Here is a 24,238-nt window from a genome sequence, read left to right as displayed (position 1 = left end):
ATTCTCATTTTGTGACCCAAAAATTCAAACTGGCTTATTCAAAACCATGGTGATATGCCATGCAAACTGACGTCTGCACGTTTGAAAGACATTCACTTAACTCCTCAGCAAACCTGGGCTAAGTTTCATCTCTGTCAAAACCAACCCCCCGCCGAAACTGATTTCCAGAGCTTTTAGTATTTCATAACAAACACATTGTCCAGTTTTGCTCTCAAACTGTAACTAAATCATAATGGCAATGTATTAACAGCTCTATATTACTTCAGAGTATGGGGATTCAGTTTGCAAAATTAGTCCTCAATGTTTGAAAGAGAAAGAAAAATATTCGAATAACAGCCATATGCTCTACTAATGAGTGTTTAGCCCATAATCCTAAACAGATAAAAAACGTTTCTTCATGCAGTTTGTAAAAGATCAAATGATTCTTCCTAACTGTAAAAATAGTAATGGAATACAGAAACTGCAGATGGTCTAAGGGATCTTGAGAAATCTTTAATTACCATATAACTTCCCTTTCGCCTTTTATCTTGCAGTGCACAATGAGTAGTGAAGCATGTAATAGAAGAAGCTTATTTTTGCCATGATTCTGTGATACTAAGAAATGTTTTCATCTGTAATAAATGTAAATCTACTCTGTTTCTTATGAGTTAAATGAGAGTTTCCTGAGAAGAACTGCAGAGAATCTCTTGCAGTGCAGTGGGGTTTGATTTCATTCGCGAAGATATGCATGTATGTTCTTCAGTTCAATGTGGCTGACTGAACTTTGCTTATTTTAGAGGTCCAGCTCTTCTGCCTCAGCTTATTGGGACTGTTTCTGTAATTGGTTACTGCTAAAGGTAGCTGGGAACAGAGAACTCAGAATTAACTAAAAAAGTCTTTGTTTTGATTGATTTTGCATATCCTTACAGTTAAATGAAGTGGAAGTTGCAGATCATTTACATGATTGCTTACCTTAAAATTACATGCCCTAAAGTATCTTCTGTGGATACCACTTGTTAAATACAGATTACACTTCAAAAGGATATTACAAAATGTATTCAGATATATCAAAATGTGTTTCTGTTGATATTTCCAATGATTTCATTAGGAAACCTCTTCTTTTGCAAATATTATTGAAATGAAAATGGAAGATACTAGCAGTGTGACAGATGCTATTTTTAGCTCTGGAAATACAGTTGGCACTGCAGGGGATCTCCTGCCCTGAAAATACACAGGAGTCCATAAGCAAGGGTGAATGAATTAATATTCCAGCACATTTCATAAAGAATAGCTTGCTTTTAATAGTAACAGAAAGATAGTTGAATTTATCTAGATTTTTTTTTCCTTTCTCTAGAAATACAGATATTTATTCTTTATTTCTCTCTATGTATTTTTGTTCTGCAAATTCTTGCAAGAAGTGCTGGTATATAGTCTCCTTGATAACCTGAGTTTGTTGATTGGTTTTTACTTATTTATTCCAGATTGGCATTATGTTTTTCTTGCGTTTCAGAAGCTCCGTCTGTCAACTTCAAGGGAACAGGCGGGCTGTCTCTGCACTTAATGAAGCATCACACTTGCTCATGGTTTAGCTTAAATTTGCTTCTCTGGCTCATAACATGTATTTTTGTTCAGTGTTTCCAGTGAATACTCAAGTAAATGTCTGTCTTTCTTTTCCACTTTCTGTCTACAGCAGAAGGAAGTATTAATCTTCTGAAAATTCATCTCAGTAGTAATATGACACAGCTTGACATAGACAGCTTAGAGAAACAGGGAAAGATTGAGACGGTGTAGCATAGAGCAGGTGTCACTGTGTTAATTTCTCTAAGGCACTTTCACCTACCTCTGTTCAAGTGCAAACCTGAACCAAAACTCTGGCTCTTAACCCAGAAGAGGAGATGGAGATTAGAGCATTTAATTGAAACCCATCTCTGAGTACCTAAGAAGGCCAGTGGCATTTGGCTTTCATCAGAAATAGTGTGGCCAGCAAGACTAGGACAGTGATTGTCTCCCTGTACTCAGCACCAGTGATGCCTCAAGTATTGTGTTCAGTTCTGGGCACCTCACCACAAGAGGATGTTGAGGTGCTGGAAAGTGTCCAGAGACAGACAACAAAGCTGATGAAAGGTCTTATGAAGTAACTGAGGGAGCTGAGGTTATTCAGCATGGAGAAGTGGAGGCTGAGGGGAGACACAATCACTCCCCACAACTACCTGAAAAGAGATTGTTGTGAGGTGAATTCGCAAGTAACAAGTGATAGGATGAGAGGAAACATCCTGAAGTTGCACCAGGAAAGATTTAGATTGGATACTTTGAAAAATTTATTCACTGAGAGGGTTGTCAACAGGCTACCCAGGGAAATGTCTGAGTCATCATTCCTGGAGACATTCAGAAGACATCGTTGTGGTGCTTAGGGACAGGGTTTATTGGTGGACGTGGCAGTGTTAGGTTAATGGTGGGACTCTGAATTTGAGGGTGCTTTCCAACCTAAATGATTCTGTGAATTTCATGTTCCTTAATTTGGGAGAGCTTGAATGACAGGGAGAGGGAAAGTTTTGATTGAGCTCATTTAAGAGGTACTTCAATACAGTAGTTCAGATTAGGTCTGTCATGCCCTGTACTAGTACCATTTTATATAGCTAATAAAGACCACAAAGCTATGTAGGGCCTGCTTGTTACCAAACAGGTTTCTTCAGTAGACTGACATGCAAGTGAGTCATTTCTGGGATACCATAGACCTTGATGGAGCTATGAAGAAGGCAATATTTTTTTTTTTTTTTACTTAAAAAGAACGAAGTTATTTTTTTTAAAAACCAGTTCTGTTCTAAATCCTTTAACCAGGCTGCTATCTTTCATGGCTCAAAGAGTAATGTAGAGTAAGAAGCTAGATGGAATTGTGATTTGCCTATTTTAAAGTCTAGAGTAAGGTTGATGTGACATAGCTTGGCAATTTTAGATAACAACAGTTTCATTTTTTCTAACAAAGTTGATGTAAAATACATTTACCTGTCCTGTTAACTGTGCATTTTTTAACTACATCAAAATTGGTCATCTTCACATTGAGGTGCCTTCCCAGTTTCATCCTGCCTGCTCTTTCATGTCAGTGTTGCCCTTTTTACAATCACCATTGCTGATCAGTCCCAATTTTCTCCCTTCTCTCGTGCAACCTTTATTTATGAAAACTGTTGCTAGTAAAAATCTGCAAAGCCAGTCTGCTGTGTTCCTTCAAATTCTGCCTTAAAACTCACCTCTGTTTTGATGCCTATAAACTCCTCAAGAAAGGCTGAGCAGCTGGTGTGCTGTGATCAGTGCTTATTATGCTGATTGTCTGCATGAAACAGCGGGAGTGAGGCATCAAACACCCCTCTGCAGCAGTGGGGGAGGCCGTGGCTGTCACTGGAGGTACACAGTGTCTCTTCTTTAATTCCTCCATCTAATGGGGTAATCCAGCCAAGATGTAGTACAGCATGAGAATTTAATTTTGAGCAGAGGATTGCCAGCCTCACAGATGTGAAAGGTTGTCATTTTCCCTGAACTGTGGTGAGCTGCAGGTGCCCAGGTGCAATTCAAATGCCCAGAATTTGGTATGAGGTTTCAAAAAATATTTTCTGCTAAACCTGTGGAATTCCCATCGCTGCTGTTATCGTAGTATCCAAGACTGGAAACTTTGACTTTTACGGAAAGTGAGCCATGTGGATTTTCTCTCTGAAAACTTACAGAAACCTAAAGCTTTAAATCTCGGAGTAGGCCAAAACTAAATCTGAAAATGGCAAACTTCTCTTGACATAAATGAAACTAGGTAATAAATTTTATGTAGATGATAAATGCATGTATTTGTTTTTCTTACAGAGACGAGGAGTCCTGAATAAACAAAGAGAAGAGAGTTAAGCACACAGTCTGTATTGTGAACAGTAAGTGACTGGATTACATACTCTGAAGCTAAATACTGTTTGTACTTCCGTTTTTTTTTTTTGGTATTTTTTCTTATGCACAGTTCATTTAACAAGTGTAAGAAAGTAGTGCAGTCAGTATTTCTGCCTTTCATCCAACTCAGTTTCATTTCACAGAGGCAGACTTTTATTAATCCTATAATCATCTTAGGTAAGAGACCCAGATAATCCACACAATGTGTCTTTATCACTGCCCATACTGACAAGATTGCCACCTTTTTCCTCAGTAAAAGCAAATTGTAACACTGGAAAGTACTGAGCTAAAATTAGTATTACACTAACACCTGAAATTTTGCAGGTTTACACTTAGGTTTGCCAGTGTAGTCACATCCTGTTGGGTCAGGACATGAATTAGAGTTTTATTGGTTTGTGTTAACCACTTAATCACTGACTTAACTGTTCTGAACTGCTGTGGTCAGAGCTGTGCTGTTTACTGCACAGTATGACCAATCACAATGCATGGCTGCACTGGCCTTTGGTAACTTCAGCTTTATAAGACCTCAAGTAATTTGAGACTGCTTGCTGAGACAAGAAAATGAACCATAGTTCTGTTGTGAGTACTATTATTAATATTGCACTTTGAAAAAAATATCAGGCTGCTGGTCAAGCACTGGTTGGTTGTGATACAGTAGAGAACAGACAGTACTAGTCCTAAGTAATAAACTCTGGGAAATGTAACAGGTTATATCAATGTACTGAATATTGAAAGATGACAATATCTTCTGAGAATCGAAGTGGGTGATTGTGTTAAGCAGGCATGTGTTAAGGCATTTCTATTAGCAGTTCCAACACAACAGCAGTAACTGTCAGATTTTTGTTTTCTGAACAAGTTTGAGTATCCTTTAGCAGGGGGGTTGGACTAGATAATCTCTAGAGGTCCCTTCCAACACCTACCATTCTGAGTGAGTGAGTTCCTCTATGCTATGTGCTAATCGAGCCTGGCTTTTTGTGGTAGAAGATTATAAACAGTAAGTAATATACACAGAATGTGTGCTCTTCAGAACCATTCTGCTCATAGAAGATGCATTTGAGAGTGTATCAGGTGGTACAATTGAAGAAATTCTGTTGCCATATACAAAATCTCTGTTCATGTAGCCAGACTGGCATATGGAACAGACTAGTTTTGGATAGAAATAAATCTTAAATATTTTGGGCAACCAGTGAAAATAAAGGTGTTTGGTGGAAAAGAATATGTGCTAATCTCAGTAACCTAAAAATGCTCAATATCTCTCAGGGCAACCAAGTTCAATGATTGGTTTTAGTCTTACATTTAATCCGACAACATGATAGGAAATGTGACATTTTGGTGACACTGAGGGCAACATAATGCTCGTTTGAAAATCTGTGTGGTTATTTATACAGTATTCTAAACTGTGCTACCAGTAGGCTTTCTTTAGACATATAACAAATTATGCATATGTTCCAGAAGATCATTAGGAAAAAAATCAATTAAAAAAACCCTCAAAACTCTTATTTATCCATGAATCTTAACTTTCTATTGCTGCTTCTGTCAATCTTAACTTTCCTTCCATTTTCTCTTCCTTTCCCCCGTGAGTCTTGTGGTTTCTCTTCCTTACCATGCCTCTCTTCACCCTCTGTCTTTCCAGTCTCTTTATGTACACAGATGATCAACTCAAAATTGGTAGTTTCTCCTCACCTCTCCCACACAGGGCCATCTTCTCTTCCTCTTGGCAGAGCTACATTGCAGAGTGTTCCTGATCTTTGGCAAATTTTGTGGTATTGTTTCTAGCATTGAATAGATACTCTGCAGACCAAGAGCATTATCGGTCATGTTAGGTAATAATGCACAGAATAATGTCATATACCTATATGTAAAGAATTTGCAAATGGTTACAACATAGTGTAATATGGGTCCTTCCTTGCAATTTTTATTTGCCATGCAGAAAGCTAGGGTGGAACTTTTGACAGTTGTTATGTAATACATATCATACATTCAACCAAATAAATTCTATTTTCCTTCTGGATTAAGTTTTGACATCATATGACTGGTTGTTACACACATAAATATTAACAATTCCAATCAATTTGTATAATTCAACTGATATATGTATACAAAAAAATCCATGAGTTATTATAGATTTGTTTGCAGAAAATAAATTTCACTACTGCAGACACTCAGGTTTTCTCCTCACTTGTATTCTTGTGTCAAGGGGCCAGAACTCACAGGCAGCTGTTTCAGAATAGCAAGGATTTATTTGTGTATAGTGAGAAAAAAATTAATCAACTGATACTGGTACTTCATCACATACAAATTCTTTCTCTCATGATGGCAGAATAGGTTGACTGAACCTTTTTGTAGTATCCATCAGTTAATTTTATCAGTCATGGTATTATGATTATAACCTACAAATGATCTAACAATGAATATATAATTACAGAAGTGAAACTGTACAGTGGTTATTTAACATTTGTAATGTGTAATTTATTTAACACTGTCTTTGGAATATACAAGGGGAATTAGAATAATGAAACAGAAATAAAATCACATTTATCTCTCATTTGTCATCAATGAGGAGCAATATTACCAACTTGAACAGGCTATACATTCAGCCGTGTAGAGAAGTTCACATATGCTACCTTTGGGCCTGCTACCCTGTGAACTGGATTTTGTTCATACACTAAGCAGGAAGTCATTCTTCTGACACTGGGATTAGCAAATTGTGGGTCTCTGTTTTAAAATACTTTATGTTTTCACAACTTGAATGAAAACCTAAAATTTAAAATATCCAGTGCTGAGAGGCAAAAATACTGGATTCCAGATAGAGGAAGGAGATAAAGTTAAAATAGTTCTTATTAAGAAAAGACTAAAATGAAAGTCTTAATATATACTATATTTTGTGGGCTTTAATTGTTCTTATATTTGTTTATCTTGTCTTTAAAGATAGGATATTGAGCTTTGATACTGCAAAAGCTTGCAGTCATCCATTGTGGAGGAGGGAAAAAATCTTGCAATATGTGTTCAAAAAAAGATGTCTGTTGTTCTCATGTACTCAGAAGCAGTCAAATTTCATCTGCCGCATACTTTGGTTTATCAAATAATCGACATCTTTGGTGGCTACTGGTTAATATTTTTTTTTTCATTGTTCTTGTTAAATAAAGGCAAGTTCAGATAATGTGGCATAAATTAGGAGACCACCTAAATGAGGAGGAGTATGGCCAAGCTGCCCACTGCTGCAAGCAGATGAGAGGAGGCTTGGCCTGCTCAAAATGATTGTATGAGCAGTTTGACTCCATTATATGTAGAAGAATCATGTTAGACTTATCATTAGCTCATGAGCACGCAGTATTGCCATTGTTTATTCTAATAGCTATTTCAAAACCTACTGCGTTTTATCTTTTACCATTTACCATATTATATCTGGTGGTATGTAATGTACCAGAGATAAAGTAACTAAATGAAGGGTTCCATGATTGTGGAAGGGTCAGTTTTGGAAAAGTGGAATTTATGAGCCTTCAAAAAGAAATGAGCCTGTGGTTTCTGAATGTTCTCTCTACTAATCACAATGATCTTCCCTTACATTATGATTTCAATCTTTCTTTGCAGTATAGTTATCTAGAAGCGGCATGGAAGTGCCCTCATTCCCCGGGCTCCTGGGTTTTGTCATTGCCCATTAAAATTCATGTGCATATACTGCAGACTTGGATAAAATAGTTCATTTGAATGTTCACACTACCTGAATTCTTTAACAAGGTCTTCCCCTAAATTAATTTATCGGTTTTTTTTTCTTTCCTTTTTTTTCTTTCTCCCACAGTAGAAGAATGAACTTGTGGAAAATTATATAGTAACCTCTGCATAGCATAAAGATTTTTCATTTTGTGACTGTTTTGGTTTTCAAGACTATTCATAGTAGTATATTCTCTGTGACTCATATGCTTACAAAATTCTGTGCTTCGAAAACTCATTTTTCTTTTTTTTATTGATCTTGCATTACAGACACAGCTTTGCATTTTTTTAATGTGAGATCTCTGACATGGATTTAGATTTTGTACTGCTTTGAGGTGTGCTAGTTATGCAAGCTAATTTTGCAAAATGGCTCTCTGTTTGTACTTCCCTGGGGCTTCAGTTTAGTTGTCATCTATCATTTTAGCACCATGATTGATTACTCTCTACTATTTAATTTATCTGCTGCAGCTTCTCAGCTTTTCCTTTAATTGGTAAACACATACTTTTCCAGACACATTTTCAAATGATGTGTTTTCCAAGTGCCCAGAAGTCATGTAACAATATTTTTCTCAGCTAGGAACTTAACCATTTAAGCCATTTAGTTGTTTCAATGAATTATTGACTGGTATTTTGTCTGTTACTTAGAAATTTTGCACTGGAAATCTGTGGTTTATTTTCCATGTTTCCATGTTATTGTAAATGCTTATTCTGAAATATAGGTATATTTACCAACTGCTTCTTTCCAACAACAAAAAAAAAAAACAGTAGAGAAAAGAACACCTTATTTCAGTCCAGGAGCCAAACGTGTGGCCTGATGCTGCAGTAGACTTTTAACTACCTTTGCACATTAAATTCCAAAAGCAAAAGACTTACTAGCTGAATTTGCTCTTTGGATTTCACAAGCCAGCTTCTGTCAGTAGGGCTAACATGCTTGTTTTCTTGTCTTGTGTACTGTGCTCATGTAATGCAACTTACTATTCTTAAACAATATATTGAATATCAACTTCGCTATGATTTTAAATCAGACCCTTTCAAAGTAACATCAAGTTTCCATTGAAAAGGGGTTGAGATTTTTTTTTTTACATTAAGTCGTACTGTTTGTAAACATGGCAGCAGTTTTACACAATTACAGAGGCAACTTTCAAAAAGCAACTGTAATCAACTGCTTCTATGATCCACATATCAAAGAAGTTTGAAAGTCAAATTTTATTCCAGTTTTTATTATGACCCTGTGTTGTCTGTGGTTTTGAATGGGGAGGTTGATGATTCATTTTTAGTTTTTTACTTTTTAGTTACTGATGGTGTTTCATATTTATTATTAAAATACCTCAGAAAGAATTATACCATGTCGTTATAATGCAGCTTTGCTGACATCAGTAACTGCTGTTGTAGTCCTGTCTTTAAAGACAATCAAACAAAATGGGTAGACATCTGAAGTGCTGTGTGTTTTTGGGGCAGTTTGGTGCTCTTTTTTGTGAGAGAAAGCTTTAATCAGGACTTACCTTTTCTTTGTGACTTTTAATCTCTTTGCACAATACTCTTTTAAAAAGACTACTTGATTAACTTCAGATATGTATCTTAATAATTCCTGGTATGTGAATTCCAGCCTACATTTCATTAGAGAAATGGAAATAGCCTGTCACTGCCCTTGCAGTGACTTACACTTTGATTAGGAGCCAAGAGGATAGATTTCCTTGTCAACTCTGCTCTTTTGCATTTATGGTACATGAAGGATAGTTCAAAAAGTAACTGACATGATGCAAGTGATTACACACTTACAGGATAAGGTGAGTCCCCAGTATGGAGTTGGTTATAGCTAAAGAATATTATTTGTCAATTTGGGATTCTCTCCAACTGAGTTTGTTTTTCAATGATGTTTTTCTCTGTTTCTGCGTTTCAAAGTTTTGCCCTGTAAATCTTAGTTTGAATGAAGACATACAACCATCATAAACATCACATTTTGACAGCTTTTCTGATGTCAATGGAACTCATTCAGTAAGTTTATTCAGAGATGACAAAAGATACATCTTAGGCTTATTTGCAATCATATCTTTAAGTTACTAGTATATTGACATTTATCTCTGAAAAGAGAATAGAAAATTCAATAACTTACTTTGCCATGTGAACAAAACCATTTTGTGAAGCCATTATCAAAGATAGCATATAAAAATATGTCTTATTATGTTCATCTGCTGTGTTTATATTGATATCTAAAGTACATTAAAATTATTATTGTAGATTTTTTCTTGCAATAAATAATTTTGAAAATTATATATATTTGGAAAAACATTTTTCCTTGGATTAGGATTTTTGGATGGGGAAGATATACTTTAGAACACCTAGAAATCAGGAGTGATTAGGAGTGTTCTGGAACATATTAACAGCATGTCTGCAGTGTGCTTCTGCTGCTGTACCTGCTGTTTTGTACAGCAAGCTAAGGAGGTAAAGAGGTGGTTTTGCTGTGAGAGGAGCCTTTTCTCAAGGGTTCTTACAGGAATGCTGATTGATGTGTTTCATACTCGTGACTCTTGTAGCTATGCTGCTAAATGAAACAACAGTGATTTGCGCTGAAGGCACCAAGTTTTTTAACATGCTGGTCATAAAGCATGTAACATACAAGCCATGTTCCCAGTCTTGACAATTAAAAAGCTTTAGTTAAGCCGATAAAGGTATTAAGGTTCTGTTTTTTTTGTAAGCCATGTTGCTGCCTGATTTTCATGACTGCTTCAGTCGCTCCAAAATCTCAAGATTTAGAGTGTATTTTTTTTTGAAAGGTGGGATTTTCCTGCAGTCACGTGGATCCAGGAGCTGGAGCTTCCAACGATAACTCCCAAACATTTATTGCGAAGTCTGGCAATACTGTGTGAAATGCATGATAGCCTGAAGGTCTCTGCTAGTTCTGCACAGCAGTACACCTTGATCTTTCACATAATAGGTCTCCCAATACCTTTTCATTTCTAGCAGAAATAGTGCCCAGGCTGCTTTTATACTATAAGCCTATTTCACTCATCCTTCTAAGTTGTGATGCCAAGTGAGAACATTTCTTTTTGGAAGGAAGATGAGAAAAAAGGAATAAGATGTCACATAGACTGTGCAAACTTAAACATTTTTGATGGGATTTTGCTCTTAGAAGCATGTCTCAGAGTTTGAATCTTGAGTTTAAATGGAACGCTTAGCAACAACAGAGTTTATTTAAAGATATAATTTTACTTCAGGGATAATAATTTTAAGAACTTTAAACTGCATTAAATCATTAGTTAATATTCCACTAGCTATTAAACTGATAATGGTTTATCCTGCAGGTAACAGTGATTCCTTTTAGAAAGTTATGGTCTGTTGGATAAATATGCATTCAGGGAGGTTTTAAAATTGTAATTGCATCTAAACTTTATAATAATTACATATTTCCACATTTCTTAAGGAGAAAAGAATCAGTATATTTTTATATGTGAAGTCATAATATCCTCAAAAACATCTAAATGGTTGCAGTACACAGCCATGCTTTAATAAGGAAATGTTACATCTCAGTTGCAATGTTGTCATCATTTATGTATTTTCTCTGAAATTTGACTACTTGCAGCCTCAATATCTGGCCTGACCTGTCAGTGCGGACATTCAGCTTCACTCTGGAAAACGAGTCCATATCCTAATCCTTGTTGACTACTACCATATCCATGTAAAAAGAACGAAAAAATTTGAAACATTACTTTCTTTTAAAAAGTTATTTGAATAAAGGTAGGTTCTATATAACTTAGATTAAACCATTGTTACTGTATAAGAGTTTTGCAAGTCCTCCCTCTTCTATTTTTACATAGTTTCTTCCAGAAGTAATAATTGTCATTTGCCCAGTCTACTGAAGTCTACTGAGTAGGCTCATTATATTAAATCACAACAAGAATTTTACTTACACGAATTGCCTTTGAAGGGGAAACAGTGATTTTTAAGCATGTGGAAAGCAGTGTGATGCTTTTCACAGCTTTCTGGCATTCACAAGAGTGTGACAGGTAGACTTTCCCATTCCTATATAGGCTGTCCTTCATGGCTGATGAATAGTGAGAATGAGCTGATACCATCCCAGTATTGCAAAGACCTTGAAGGACCACAGATCTGTGTACTGCTGTAACATACCATTATTCTTTCAGACTCTGATTGTTCTGAATATTGATTTGTCCAGCATACTCCTTAGACGGTGCCGATGTGTTGGTCTGTTTGATAAATGTGTTTGTCAGTACCTAATTATTTTTGGTATATCTTAAAAGAAACTGAGATTATATCAGTTGTTAAGTAACTATGGCTTTAAGAAAAAAAAAGAAAAGGCTTACTTCTTGTTTCCTAATCTTGAAAATATCTGTATAAAACTGTAAACAAATCCTACAAATATTAAACAAGAGTTTCTTGCTGCCTTTTTTACCAATATAAACTCTCCCTGCCTCCACTATTCATTCTCCTGGGAAAAAAAATAGACTTTATAAGCCTGAATAATGAAGTAGGGCTAGGGAAGAGGATATAATTATGCCAGTCTGTTACACACTACTAGAAGATCTAGCCCCATATTGTTTCTGATTCTCCTCTCTTTCATTTTTTTTTTTTTTTTTTTGTTTATAGTTCCATGTGTCTTCCTTTGCTAATACGTTATTGGCAATTCTACCTAAATCTAAATTTCCCTGTAGAGCTCCCTTGGTTATACTCTTTTGGAAAAGATCCGTCATTGCCCAGTGTCACCAGATTTGTTTTCTTGTAGTTTCCATAGTCCCTGATCTTCCTCATAGAAGTGCTTTCAAAAGGATAACAGTAGGGATAAAATACAGATTTTTTCATTTGCATCTGCTGGAGTGCTAGAACTAGGTTGTGACTGACCTTGCAAAGAGGTACTTAAGCTGAAATGGTACTCATTTATGTGATCAGCAGTGTATCTAGATATAGAGAAAGTACTTGGGGCTATATGTGCATTTCGTCCTCCCCATGCCCAGATACCTTGCTGTCATAGTTCAGAACAACGAGAGAACCTGGGGTTTGTACCAATTCCCTCTGTGTTAGTTGCCTTGACATAAGCTCAGAGGTCTTTGGGCATCTCTTTATCTCAGTCAGCAGACTGTCTTTGTAGCTATGCTATAGCTTTTCTTCTATTTCTCCATACTATGAGCATGGGGCTATAAGATTATCTTGCCTCAGATAGAGCACGCTAAATTTGCTTATAGATGATATGTGAATGCATTATCTGTGCCTTTTTGTTGGTTGTTAAATCCTTAGCTTTAGTATATAGTGCTTTCTCCATATTATCTGCCTATAGCACTCTGTGTCTGATGTGTTTGAAGAGCTGCTGTTTTCTGCTGATTAGGTATTTTACAAAGAGCCCAAAAAAAACCCCATGTCTGGTTTTTTTCTTTTTTTTTTGCATGCATGCATGCTCCCTCGCATTCACTGTGTCTCTCTTGCTTTTTTTCCTCTGTTTTGCTGGAACATTATGTCCTCAGTTGTCAAATAGCTTTCTCTCAGCTGAAAATTCCAATGCTGAACTGAAAGAAATCAACCAGAAGCTCTGGAAAACAATTCATTTTTACAGTGAAACTGAACTTTATGAGTCTTAAATGAAAGGGGAAAACGATATTATTAAAAATACAGTATTAACCTTGTGAAAATGAATCTCTAAGATTTATCATTTAAACCCAAAAATGTTGTGATAACATATGAAACCCTGAGGAGTTATTTGAATGATCTACTTGTATCTACAGATTAAATAAAGCTCTGTTTTATTAATCATAATTGTCCATTTATTTCTTTGCAATATATTATGTCAGGTTTACAGCATCTCTTCAACATTAGCTTCCCAGGAACCACCACTAAAGTGTAACTATCAGTCAGCTGAGTGATACAGATGTAATGCTAAAAATTACTATGGATGATTAAACAAGTTCCTCTTTTTAGAAACAACACATGCATTTCTGAGCAACATCAATAGATGATTTAAACAAATGTGTACAGGGCTCAATAAACTGTTGAACAGTCTTTATTTACTGACTAATAAACTGGTTTGTGATTTGGTCAGTAAAGGAGAACGAGACAGGTTATGAGTTATAGATTATGATACAAGGAAAGCAATTAACACAAGAACTGTGTGACAGTTGTGAATCATCACTGGTTAAAAATATCAGGGCTCTGAGGACACATTAAAGCCTTCCGTAAAGATTCTCCATAAAGCTGATGACTCAGATATGAGTAAAGGCATTTCTGTAGTGCACAACACCACAGTGTTGCCAGACTTAATGTATATCTTACAGGAGAGGAATTAGCATACAGCATACCTGTCCCTGTTTAGCCTTGCCTATTCCTAGACATATATATTCTGGTTACCAAAAAATGTTGCTTTATCTGTTTTTTAGCTTAGGAGTGCAATATAAGTGCTGTCAGAGCTTCTTTAGCAGAGAGTTGTGACAAGGTAGTTGGACAAGTCATTTGACAACTTGGAATTCACAGATTCGGAACGACTGGAGCTGTGTCAGATGATTTTTATACTATGGTGCAACCTCCCTTATGGAAGTTATTTCAAACTAGGGATTTAGAGATACTTTTTTTTGTGAGATAATGTTTCTATGTAAGCTTCTTTAAGGTTAATTGAAATATAGTTAGTATTTCTCATGGGACTAAGCGGGAACAGCAGAGGAAATCTGGGTTCTAGTCACAATTTTAGATGCCACAAACAATCAAACACTTAAACAATACCAAGAAAAAACATCGAAATTAGGGAATAGGAGATGTCAAAATGTTTTTAAGTAAAAGCATTCATCAGCTGTCGCATCAGTGACTTCTTAAGTTCAGTTATCATGTTTGCACTTGATGTGGTGCCAGTAGAAAGGAGGATTTGTTCATTTATTTTTCAGGGACCAGAGGGTTTTTTAGGCCATGCGGAGAATAGTTATAGTCAGAAAATACAGTACGCTTTACTGAGTAGAATAGGAAGAATTAGGGACTTTCAGTGATAATACAGAAGAGGAAGGATGAAAGATCACAGTTATTTAGATTTATAAGGGGTCTCCATAGTAACTGCATTCAAGATACTTAATGCATGTATTGTTACCTCTTACTTTTTTGATTGGGGAAAATTTATTTGGTTGCCTAGAATCCGATGTGACTTGTACCATTGATTTGTCTCAGAAAGAGCAAGAGATTGAAATTAAAGAAATAAGGATGAGCAGGGTAAAATAAGGATGATGTTCTTTGGCAAGTGAAGAGGTAAAGCAATATATTCAAGAAAAGAGGAGGCCAAGAATCCCATTCTGAAGGCTGAATACTTATTTGTTTAGATCTGAAGGATGTTAGAAGATGTCATGGAAAGGATATTTGTTACAGGTATGTTAGCAATACTGGTAAACAAGAGCAATGGCAACTTAGAGCTAGAAGAATGAAAGTACCAATCTTATCAAAATATTAGTAAGCTCCTCTAGATACTCTGATGAAAAACTGGGAATAGTTGTTTTTTTCTGTTGTGGTTGCCATGATCTCCAGTATATTTTCTGTAGAACTTCTGTCATTTTCACCCAAAATGAGTAGCCATTCAGAAAACTTTACATTTTTCATCTAGATTGTGCTTGCTTAAAAAAAAAGAAAAGTAGAAATATTTGTCAGTGACAAATGACATCTGATCTGTGGGCAATAGTTGTACTCTGAAATGATGTTGAATGATATCTCAGATGTTTTCATAGTTAGATGTCTGTAATTTATATTGAGACTTGTCCATGGGTTAAATGGTTTCAAGTGTGTTTTGGATGTGCAGTTTTGTATATCATTAGTGAACAATTCAATTGACATTTTGAGAAACTAGTAATTGTACATGCATATGACTAAATTTCAGGACCTTTATGGAGAGCATGTTGAAGCAGCTTGATTATGCAAGAGAGTCTAAGTATTTCTGTGTGTCAGTTTCTGACTTCATACAGGAATATTTTTCTGGGAAGTACAGTCTTCTATAACTTTTAAGGTTTTCTGACAAGAACAGTTTGGTTGCCTGGTCATTTTCTGATGCCATTGGGACTGCGATACTTCTCTGATGGGCGAAATTTACTGGCAAATCACTTTCTCTTGCCTTCCACCCCCTCCCTTCCTCTTCTCCCCAGAACAATGAGTTACAATACAAGACTTTCCTCAGAAGAAACCTGAAGTGAGTTTTGTTACTTTGCTTTTGGATGGAGTTTCATACATCAGTGTTACTAATTGCCACACCTTGTGATAAGATCACCAATAAAATACTGTATAGTCCATCTAAAATTCACAAGAATTTACATAGCTACGGCAAACTTAATACATACTGTACTTTGATTCTCTCGTCTTATTTGGTCATGTATACCCAATGCCATATTAACTCATATTGAACATGGCAGTCTTATATTTGCGCTTTTAAAAGGTAATAAATTACGATTTTGTTCAGAAATGGCAAATGCTTTGAGTGATGTTCAGCTATATTTCTCATTTATGGAGAAGAGCCTAGCAGATGCACTCCTGATAAAACAGTGGGACCTGTGGCAAGGGAGTGATCCTGTGCAAGACAGCTGCTGTCACAGATCTATGGAACTGTCTATGGAACTGTCCACTGGAGAAAGTGCTGGCTGGTATGGGGAAGTTTTGTGAGGAAAGATTCAAATTCTGTTCACTTCTCATGAAACTCATATTTAATTTTCCAAGAGAAGAAGTTTCTCTCCTTCAGTGGAGAATAAAGAACATTTTTAATTGAAGTTAACTGTTGTTGCTATGTGGGATGTGACATCTAGCTAGGTAAACCTTGCTAATAAAGAAGTGAGTCCGTTCTAGAGGATTTTACTCGCTTCTATTCTGCTTTGTGGATTTTTTCCTCTGTGATTGTTGACTTATTTTTCCCAATTTATTTATGCTTGATATTACAATATTCTTGGTGTTAGGCATCTTACTATGTATGTCCTTTACATTTAGTGGTTTGTTTTGTGTTTGTTTATTACATTTATATGTGCAGATGCAGGCAGCTAGTACATATTTATTATATAAAGTCTGTATTATATAACCTTATATGCCTTGAAACTTGAGACCTTGAAACCAGTTTCAAGACTTTTTCCTGATCATATGTGCCAGGAGACCCAGTTGGCTTTCCATTTCTCAGTCACTGCTATATGATGATCAGTTGACAAAGCTGTCACATCCAGAGCGGGAAGTCAGGTAATGTGTTGTAGATTATTTGTGTTTAGTCGAGCACTCTTCTCCCATTTATGCAATTTATGCCTAGTTGTGGAAACTCCATGTTTTCTCTAGTACTTAGGATAAATAAAACTTGTTATCAGGATAAGCAATCGGTTCACCTCCAGGTTACAGCAGTGCTACTTTTTAAACTAGCAGTTGAAGGTTACTTAAGGAGAGCCTATTAGACATAAGGCCCTTTCCAGGAGACTGAGCCTGCCCAATTCAAAGCACCACGTGATGTCTTTGAAATGTAATTACTAAAATGCCACCCATTTAATCCAGTAGGGCTGTCAAGATACACAGTGAAACTTTTTAGCTTTTTAATTAAAGATGGCGATCTGAGGTAACCTAGCAAAGGGAGTTTGCCTAATTAACTCCATTTATTTCACCATTCTGACAGTCACCAGTGATTAGTAAATATTTGGTTTCTTTAAGCTTGGTTTCTGTAAGTGAATGATTTAGGTAGTTATAATTACAGAAGAAGATATCAGTTAATTTCTGTGTCTGTTACCATGATATGTACTTGGACTATCCAGGTCACAGTGCAGCTTAAACAAAAATATTGAAGGATTACAGAGTGGTTCACACATGACTATGTGAAACTTTGAATTTTGTGTCTGGATGATTTTTTATCTAATATGAGAATCAAACAGATTACCTTTCCATACGAAACAGTTAAATTCTGTAACTCTGTAGTCTTTCTCAAGTGACACTTGAAAAAGTGCGGGTTTTTTTTTTTAATTTCCAACTAGGTTTTCACAAGTCCACTTAGTATAGGTCATGTTTTTAGTCTCTTGAAACTTCAGTAAATAAAAATAAGTGATTAATCATCTTTGGTAGATTTGGGAATAATATGCAATAGCCCTATATCAAAAATCACTTTGTAGTACAGTTGTTCTCTGGACTGTGTATAATTATCCCAATTTCAGTGTGGGTAACACACAGCTGTGTAAGTGATCAATTCTTATTTCCTCTATTGTTATTTTCTGTTCCATAGGAAAAGATACATTCATTCTTTACACCTAAATTAATACTTTCTGTCAAAGCTTGAGGGACAAAGAAAGAGCTTTGGAGGGGGGGAAGAGATGAAGTTTATATGTATAATTGAAAGCTGCTCTGAATAGGACATTTTGGCTAATGCCAGTTCCCATGGTTACTTATAAATAATTTTTGAAAACATAAACTTTTTTTTTTTCAATTTTCCTTCCAGGCAGATAAGTGTCCAGCAGTTAATTATAATTAGCTATGTAAGGAGTAAATTATCACCCTGGATCTTCAGAATTGATCTTAGGCTACATATCTTGCACCTATGTGTACTGCATTTTTATTGGCTTCGCTAAGATTAGATTTCCAGGTTAAGTGATTCTGTCTGTCTTAAATAGGCTTGTGAGGTGACTATCCTAGTTTATTTGTGCATCCGTAATTTTTGGGGTAGACTATCAAAGCCTTTAGAAAAACAGTTATTGTTTTCTAAAAGGACATCTATTTTACATTTAAGAGTTTTATCTCTTAGGGCCTTTTTAAAATTGTGTACCTGATTTTATTAAAACCATTCAGATCATGGAAACTACAATAATGAAAATTCAGCCTGCCATGAGGGCTGCTCATAAGAGATCACTTTTGTGCTTCATTAAAACCAAATGAAAGTGTATCTTATTAATCATAGTAGTAATATGGTTATTATAATCGTAATGTCATATTAGCATGATGTGAAAAATAAAAAGATTAGATTCAACTGACCAGGTTTTTCTAAATGAAACAAAGCTCTGCCACTGTTTTGTTTGTGTAGCTGCCCTGTGTTGACTACCTTGGAACTGCACAGTACGTGTCACTGTAAAGTTAAGGAGCTGCGACAGATAGCTTCAAACTTACGTTGGTTGTAATTTTGAAAAGATTTTGACATCCATGTGAAGCATTTTCAAATAATTATTTCTGTTTAGATACCTGTGAATTTTTTCATGTTTGCAGCATTAATTTTGTCATTTGTCAGAAATAGATACAACAAGATAGATCATTTCATATCAGCCCTACTGGTTTCCTTATTGGTTTCCTGTTTATCTTTCTAGTCACTTTTTATTTTTCAAGGCAATTTGGTTTGGGGACAATTAATCACTTTTTTTGTAATTTGTACCTGTGATAAAATATTATATTCAACCATTTTGTATCATCTGATTTTTAAAGTATGATAAGCACTCAGTTTACAATTAGGCTGACTGCTCTTTTGTCTTTCAGTGTTAACATAGAGGTCTGAAATACAGTAATTCTTCACACAGCAGTCTGGTTATTTTATTTTCTGGTTCAAAACCTTATCATCAAACTTTCTCATTATCATGAGTTGTGATGATAGTTTTAGGATGAGAATAAACCATAAAACAATGAGGATGAGGAAGTACTACTTGGTCACAATACTTGTTCCTCATTTTGCAGTCTGAGGGGGAGCTGGTATCAACAGGTATCTCTGGCAATGAAAGAAAGAGAAAAAATGTGATTGACTCTCAGACTTTAGTATCACATAATCATCCAGGTTGGAAGGGACTTTGAGAGGTCTGTCAGCTTGGCTTCCTGCTGAAAGAAAGATCAGCACCTGAGTTTAGATGAGGTTGCTCAGCACTTTCTCCAGGCAAGTCTTGAAAACCTCCAAGGATTGAGTTTCTGCAACCTCACATTTGGTTAGAACTTTGAAGTTTCAATTTATGATCATTGTCTCCCACAGAGCACTTCATGTACAAATAAAAATCATTGTGATTCATAAATGCAACTTAAATTAGTATTGTGAGTGATAGGAATCACAAAATATCTGTTATGTCATGTTTTGACATGAATTCAGATACGAAATGTATGAATGTATCAATTTATGAATGTGTATAAATTGCTAAGTGTATAAGATATACAGTTTAAAACAAGATGCAGAATTTTTCTCAATATAAACTTTCAAGAATGGCATTTTGCTTTTAAATTTTCTTTATGTATTTTTATTTTTTTATTTTAAGGCAGTTTTATCAAGGTCAGTATAATTTCATAAACATATACTTTCTTCCTCTCCAGTGGAAGAGTTGCCTCTCTTGAAATGTGAACAGATTCTCAGGAAGATGCTCATCTTACAACTTCTCAGAGCTCATGCTTTATGAGAGCACAGCATCTGGGCTGTATTCCATTCAAGCAGAATGGAAGTTCTTTATTACCAATAGACCCTTTGTCAGTCTGGAAAGCACGCCTGGATTCTAGTCATGTTAATGAACTTGAAAAGGGATTATAAGCTTTGCTGTCTTGTCAGATCTTCAAGTAGGGGATAATAAGAGTGACCACACGTCTATGTAGAGTCAGTTCCAGGGGGAGTTGTGTCATCTTTTCTCTGTCAAAAGTGATCAGTCTTCTTACAGTTTTGTTCCTAGAAGTGCCAGGTTCCTAATATCTTAAATAAAAAAAGTTGGGAAAGGCAGATTCCTCTTAAAAATCCCCAAAATACACTTTCTCCATTCTGCCTTTCTTTTTCTGCATCATTCTGTTCCTCTTCACACCTAATTTCCATTGAGGAATCTTTTAATCCTGTTTTCAGTATTCACTTAATGCTCTCCTGTTTTTCTTTTCTTTTTTTTTTTGTACTTTTATCTTACTTCTCTGCTCAGTATTTTCTCCTTCCATCCTATCTTGGTTCCAGTTTCTTATTGCCGCTTCACCTTCTCCAGTCACACTTCAGTTAAAACACAAGCATAGGAGCTTATCTGTTTTGCCCTTAAAAATGTTAGGAGCTTGAGCTTTCTTTAGCATAAGACTTAGCTTGCAGACTTCCACAGAGCTGACTCAGAAAAAACTTCTTGTCTGGAAGGCTGTGACAACCAAACCCAGTTTGAGTATATGAAATTACACGATACACTACAGTGGACAACAGAACCATACTTCAGAATCCTCCATGCATTGATTGATAGCTACATGTCAAACCTCAGGCTGAAATGAAAATGAGCTTGCCACCTCAGTACCCTTGTAAATGCTACTGCATGTTTAAAGCACAGGCTTTATTCAACTATCCCTTTGCTGTATTCTAAATTCATATTGTCCATTCTGTACATAATTTGTTCCTGTTTTTACTTTGGAAAGAAGAGTATTTCACTGTGGTTGGTTTCCCCGAGGTTTTTGAATGCGGCATAACTCTTGCTTCTTTTTTATGTATCAGGAGTGCTCAAGCAAGGCAGAAACTCTATTTTTCAACAACCAACACAAGTCAAAGCATTCAGAATTTTCAGACTGAGGCCATTTTGGTTTCAAAAGGTACATGAAGTAATACAATATTCTTTGATTAACTGTCCATTACTTGATTTGGAGTTTTTTGGACTGAAATTATACTTGGACAAATTAAATGTTTAAAATAATCTAATGGTTTACAGGTCAATACTTTTTTAATGGTTTGAAAAACCTAGCCTTCAGTTCATTATTTGTGTGTCTGAATAAATGAAACAATGATCTGTTGCATTGACTGCTGCAGGTGAGGAAACGCACGGAGCAGTCTTAGAAAAAATCAATATATGAGTTCAGTATTGTCTAAAAATAATGCAAGCGAATTCTATTCTGTCATAACTTATTTCATTGTGAATTAGTGTTACTCTTCATGTATGCATAGCAACAGTGTAGAATGGAAGGTTAGCGAGTATATAATGAGAATGAAAAGGCCACCAGTACAGTTTTTTAAAAAAACCCTTTTTTCAAAATATTCTTTTTGTTGCTGGATCATTAAACATCCATTGTGGATTCTGCAACAGTATTAGAAACAGCAGAACCTGAGCCTGGGTCTAACAAGTCATAACAGACTGCATTACGAAGTGATGTTCTATAGATTATTCAAAGTCTTATCATTATAAATAATGCTTTCATCACATGATAATGTTTTATTGTTCACTGTGTATCCAACAGATATTCCCTTAACATAAAAAGCAAAACACATTTTCAGCCCTTTGCAAAAAAATTTTCTATGTTCAGATACTTATGCTTGTCCTTGGAAAAAGATTAAATTTGGATTGTTGTTGTGGCTGTCAGCCAAATGTACTCTTTTCTCCCATTGAGATATGTTCAAATAGAATTGTGTCTGAAGTATGTATGTGATACTTGGGGAGAGAGAGATAGAGAGAGGAGTTACTGCACATTTAGTTTTCTTTTATGAAAACGTGTATTAAATTATACATATGGATCTTTCCTTTGTGTATATTGATACATGTGACTTCATGTTCATAAGAATATATGCTTTCTCCCATTTTGACATGAAAATTCCAAATTAATAAGCTATAGCTGTGTGGTGGTGACAATACTAAAAGAAGCAATGGTTCTTAATATTTATTTAATGGCCACAAGGCAAAGTCTGGTATGGAAATAATTTATCATTAAAAAGCCTCCAAGAATTTTTTCATGTATTTTTCATACAATTAATTCAGTCTCATCATAATGTAGTATAATTGTAGATGCACTGTAGGTACTCACACACGTGGATAGACTGAAAACAACCATTTTTAATCAAACATTGGAAATAAGGAATTGCTAGTAATAAACAAGCCTTTTCATTGGCTTCAGCACATGCAATTTTATTTACATGATCATATTGTAAAGTAACAGAGGCAGAGGATTCCAGAATATAAGCAAAATGCAGAATGCTGCAGAAACAGCGGATACTCAGACTTTTGTTTCATCCTCATTGCTCAGTGGGGTGGTGGGTATCAGGAGATTGGGACATCCCTTTTTTCTGTTGTAGCTAGCAACAGGGAAAGGGGTAATGGGATGGAGCCGGTACACAAAAAGTTCCATCTAAATATAAGAAAATACTATTTTACTGTGAAGGTGACTGGCACAGGCTGCCCAGAGGGGTTATGGATTCTCCTTCCTTGGAGGTCATCAAGACCCACCTGGATGTGTTCCTATGTGACCTGATCTACGTTGACCTGCTTCTGCAGGGGGGTTGGACTAGATGATCTCTAAAGGTCCTCCCTTCCAACCCTTACCATTCTATGATTCTACGATTTACGTGTGCTATTTACAACTTTCTCTGGAGGTAGGATTAATATTTTTTTTTTCTGTGGGCTTTTCAGTGATACTTAACATCATTATCTACTAAGGGTAATGGCATGGTTTTTTAATGCTAAGAACCTTGCAGCACTCACATGGAAAGAGGAAAAGGTTTTAGTACATTTTATAAATAGGTCAGTAAAGCACATAATGCACAGGAGTGTCCATTCATTTTGTATGTCCAATGAGCACAAGACCTTTAACATTTTGATTCTTTCAGAATGCTACTTTTTTTTTTTTTTGTAGCATATAATGCATTAAAAGCCTCCCTTGGAAGGACTTAAAATTGGAAGGAGGCAAGACACACTGTTAGTAGATTTCACAGTTATTTGTGGTGAGCAATAAAGTGCTGAGAAAGTGAGTTCAAAGCCAGATACTGGTTGGAGAGAAGTTCTATATGGCATTGCTCCTTGCTTCTGTTCTGAAACTGCTGATGATTTTCTCTGAATTTCTTCCACCTATACTAGTTCCAATCCTATCCTCTTCACACACAGTCTTCCCTGAGCTCATCATGATAGGTTCCCACATCTCTGTGTTCTCTCTTCTAGTCTCTGTCAACCTGTCTTCTTTGTGCTTCTGTCCCAGTCCCTTCACGCTTTCTGTCTCTTCTCCCTCTTCTCTGGCTCACCTTCCTCTCTGGGCTGTTGGGCTGGCCACATCCATTCCCACTGCCTCCAGCTTCTATGCCTTTACCCTGTCGAGTCTAATTGCCCAGTGTCAGTCTCAGCGCATACAAACATACACATCCTGACTAACCATCTCTTTAGAAGATGATTCTTCCTGATTGAAAGCCAAATAAGTCACTGTCTTTCATGCTTTGTCATACTCTCTGGTAACGCTTCATGTAGAATATATGCTCCATTTGTTCTGAGTTCCTTTGTGCAGAACTTTCACAATATTTCTAAAATTTTCTCCTGCTCTACATTAGAAATGCTTGATCCTTCCAAGTCTTAGCTGGAACAAGTTGGTTGCCAGGGAAATTTGGTGATAAGGTGTAGCTACTGATCTTCAGTCTACTGAAAATGGATGAACTGAGGATTGTTTTTTTGCCTGAAGGCTTATTGATTATATGGATTGAGACACGTCACAAAAATCGACACATTTTTGGTGCCAGGGCGAGCCTTCTGTCAGACTAGAAACAAGTGGGGAAGTAAAACTTCTTGAAAGAAGAGACTTTTTTTGTCCAAAAATATCTTTTCCCTAAGTATTGTATTTTTATCAATTTGAGGAAAATATGCAGTGTGGGAATTTCAATGGCCAACAGATTTGGCACAGTAAACAGACTCTCGTAGTCACTGTTAACACCTCTTAAGAATAGGCCTGAGGTTGTTGCTTATAGTGTTTAAAATAGTTTCTTCTATATTTCTCCAAATGACAAAAT

General features: G+C 35.9%; 1 protein-coding gene across 3 annotated transcripts in view; it reads left to right on the top strand.

Annotated features, from left to right (window-relative positions):
* Nucleotides 1–24,238, top strand: part of SYT1 (synaptotagmin 1) — a 350,831-nt gene that overhangs the window by 114,679 nt on the left and 211,914 nt on the right. For all 3 annotated transcript variants that reach the window (XM_061994205.1, XM_061994125.1, XM_061994045.1), the window contains exon 3: nucleotides 3,826–3,887. In XM_061994205.1, the coding sequence (XP_061850189.1) occupies nucleotide 3,887 (1 nt within the window). In that variant the 5' untranslated portion in view covers nucleotides 3,826–3,886. The remainder of the gene's footprint in view (nucleotides 1–3,825; nucleotides 3,888–24,238) is intronic.

The sequence above is a fragment of the Colius striatus genome, chromosome 1 (genome assembly GCF_028858725.1).
Source record: "Colius striatus isolate bColStr4 chromosome 1, bColStr4.1.hap1, whole genome shotgun sequence".
NCBI lineage: Eukaryota > Metazoa > Chordata > Aves > Coliiformes > Coliidae > Colius > Colius striatus.
This window is presented reverse-complemented; position numbering and strand designations above follow the sequence as displayed.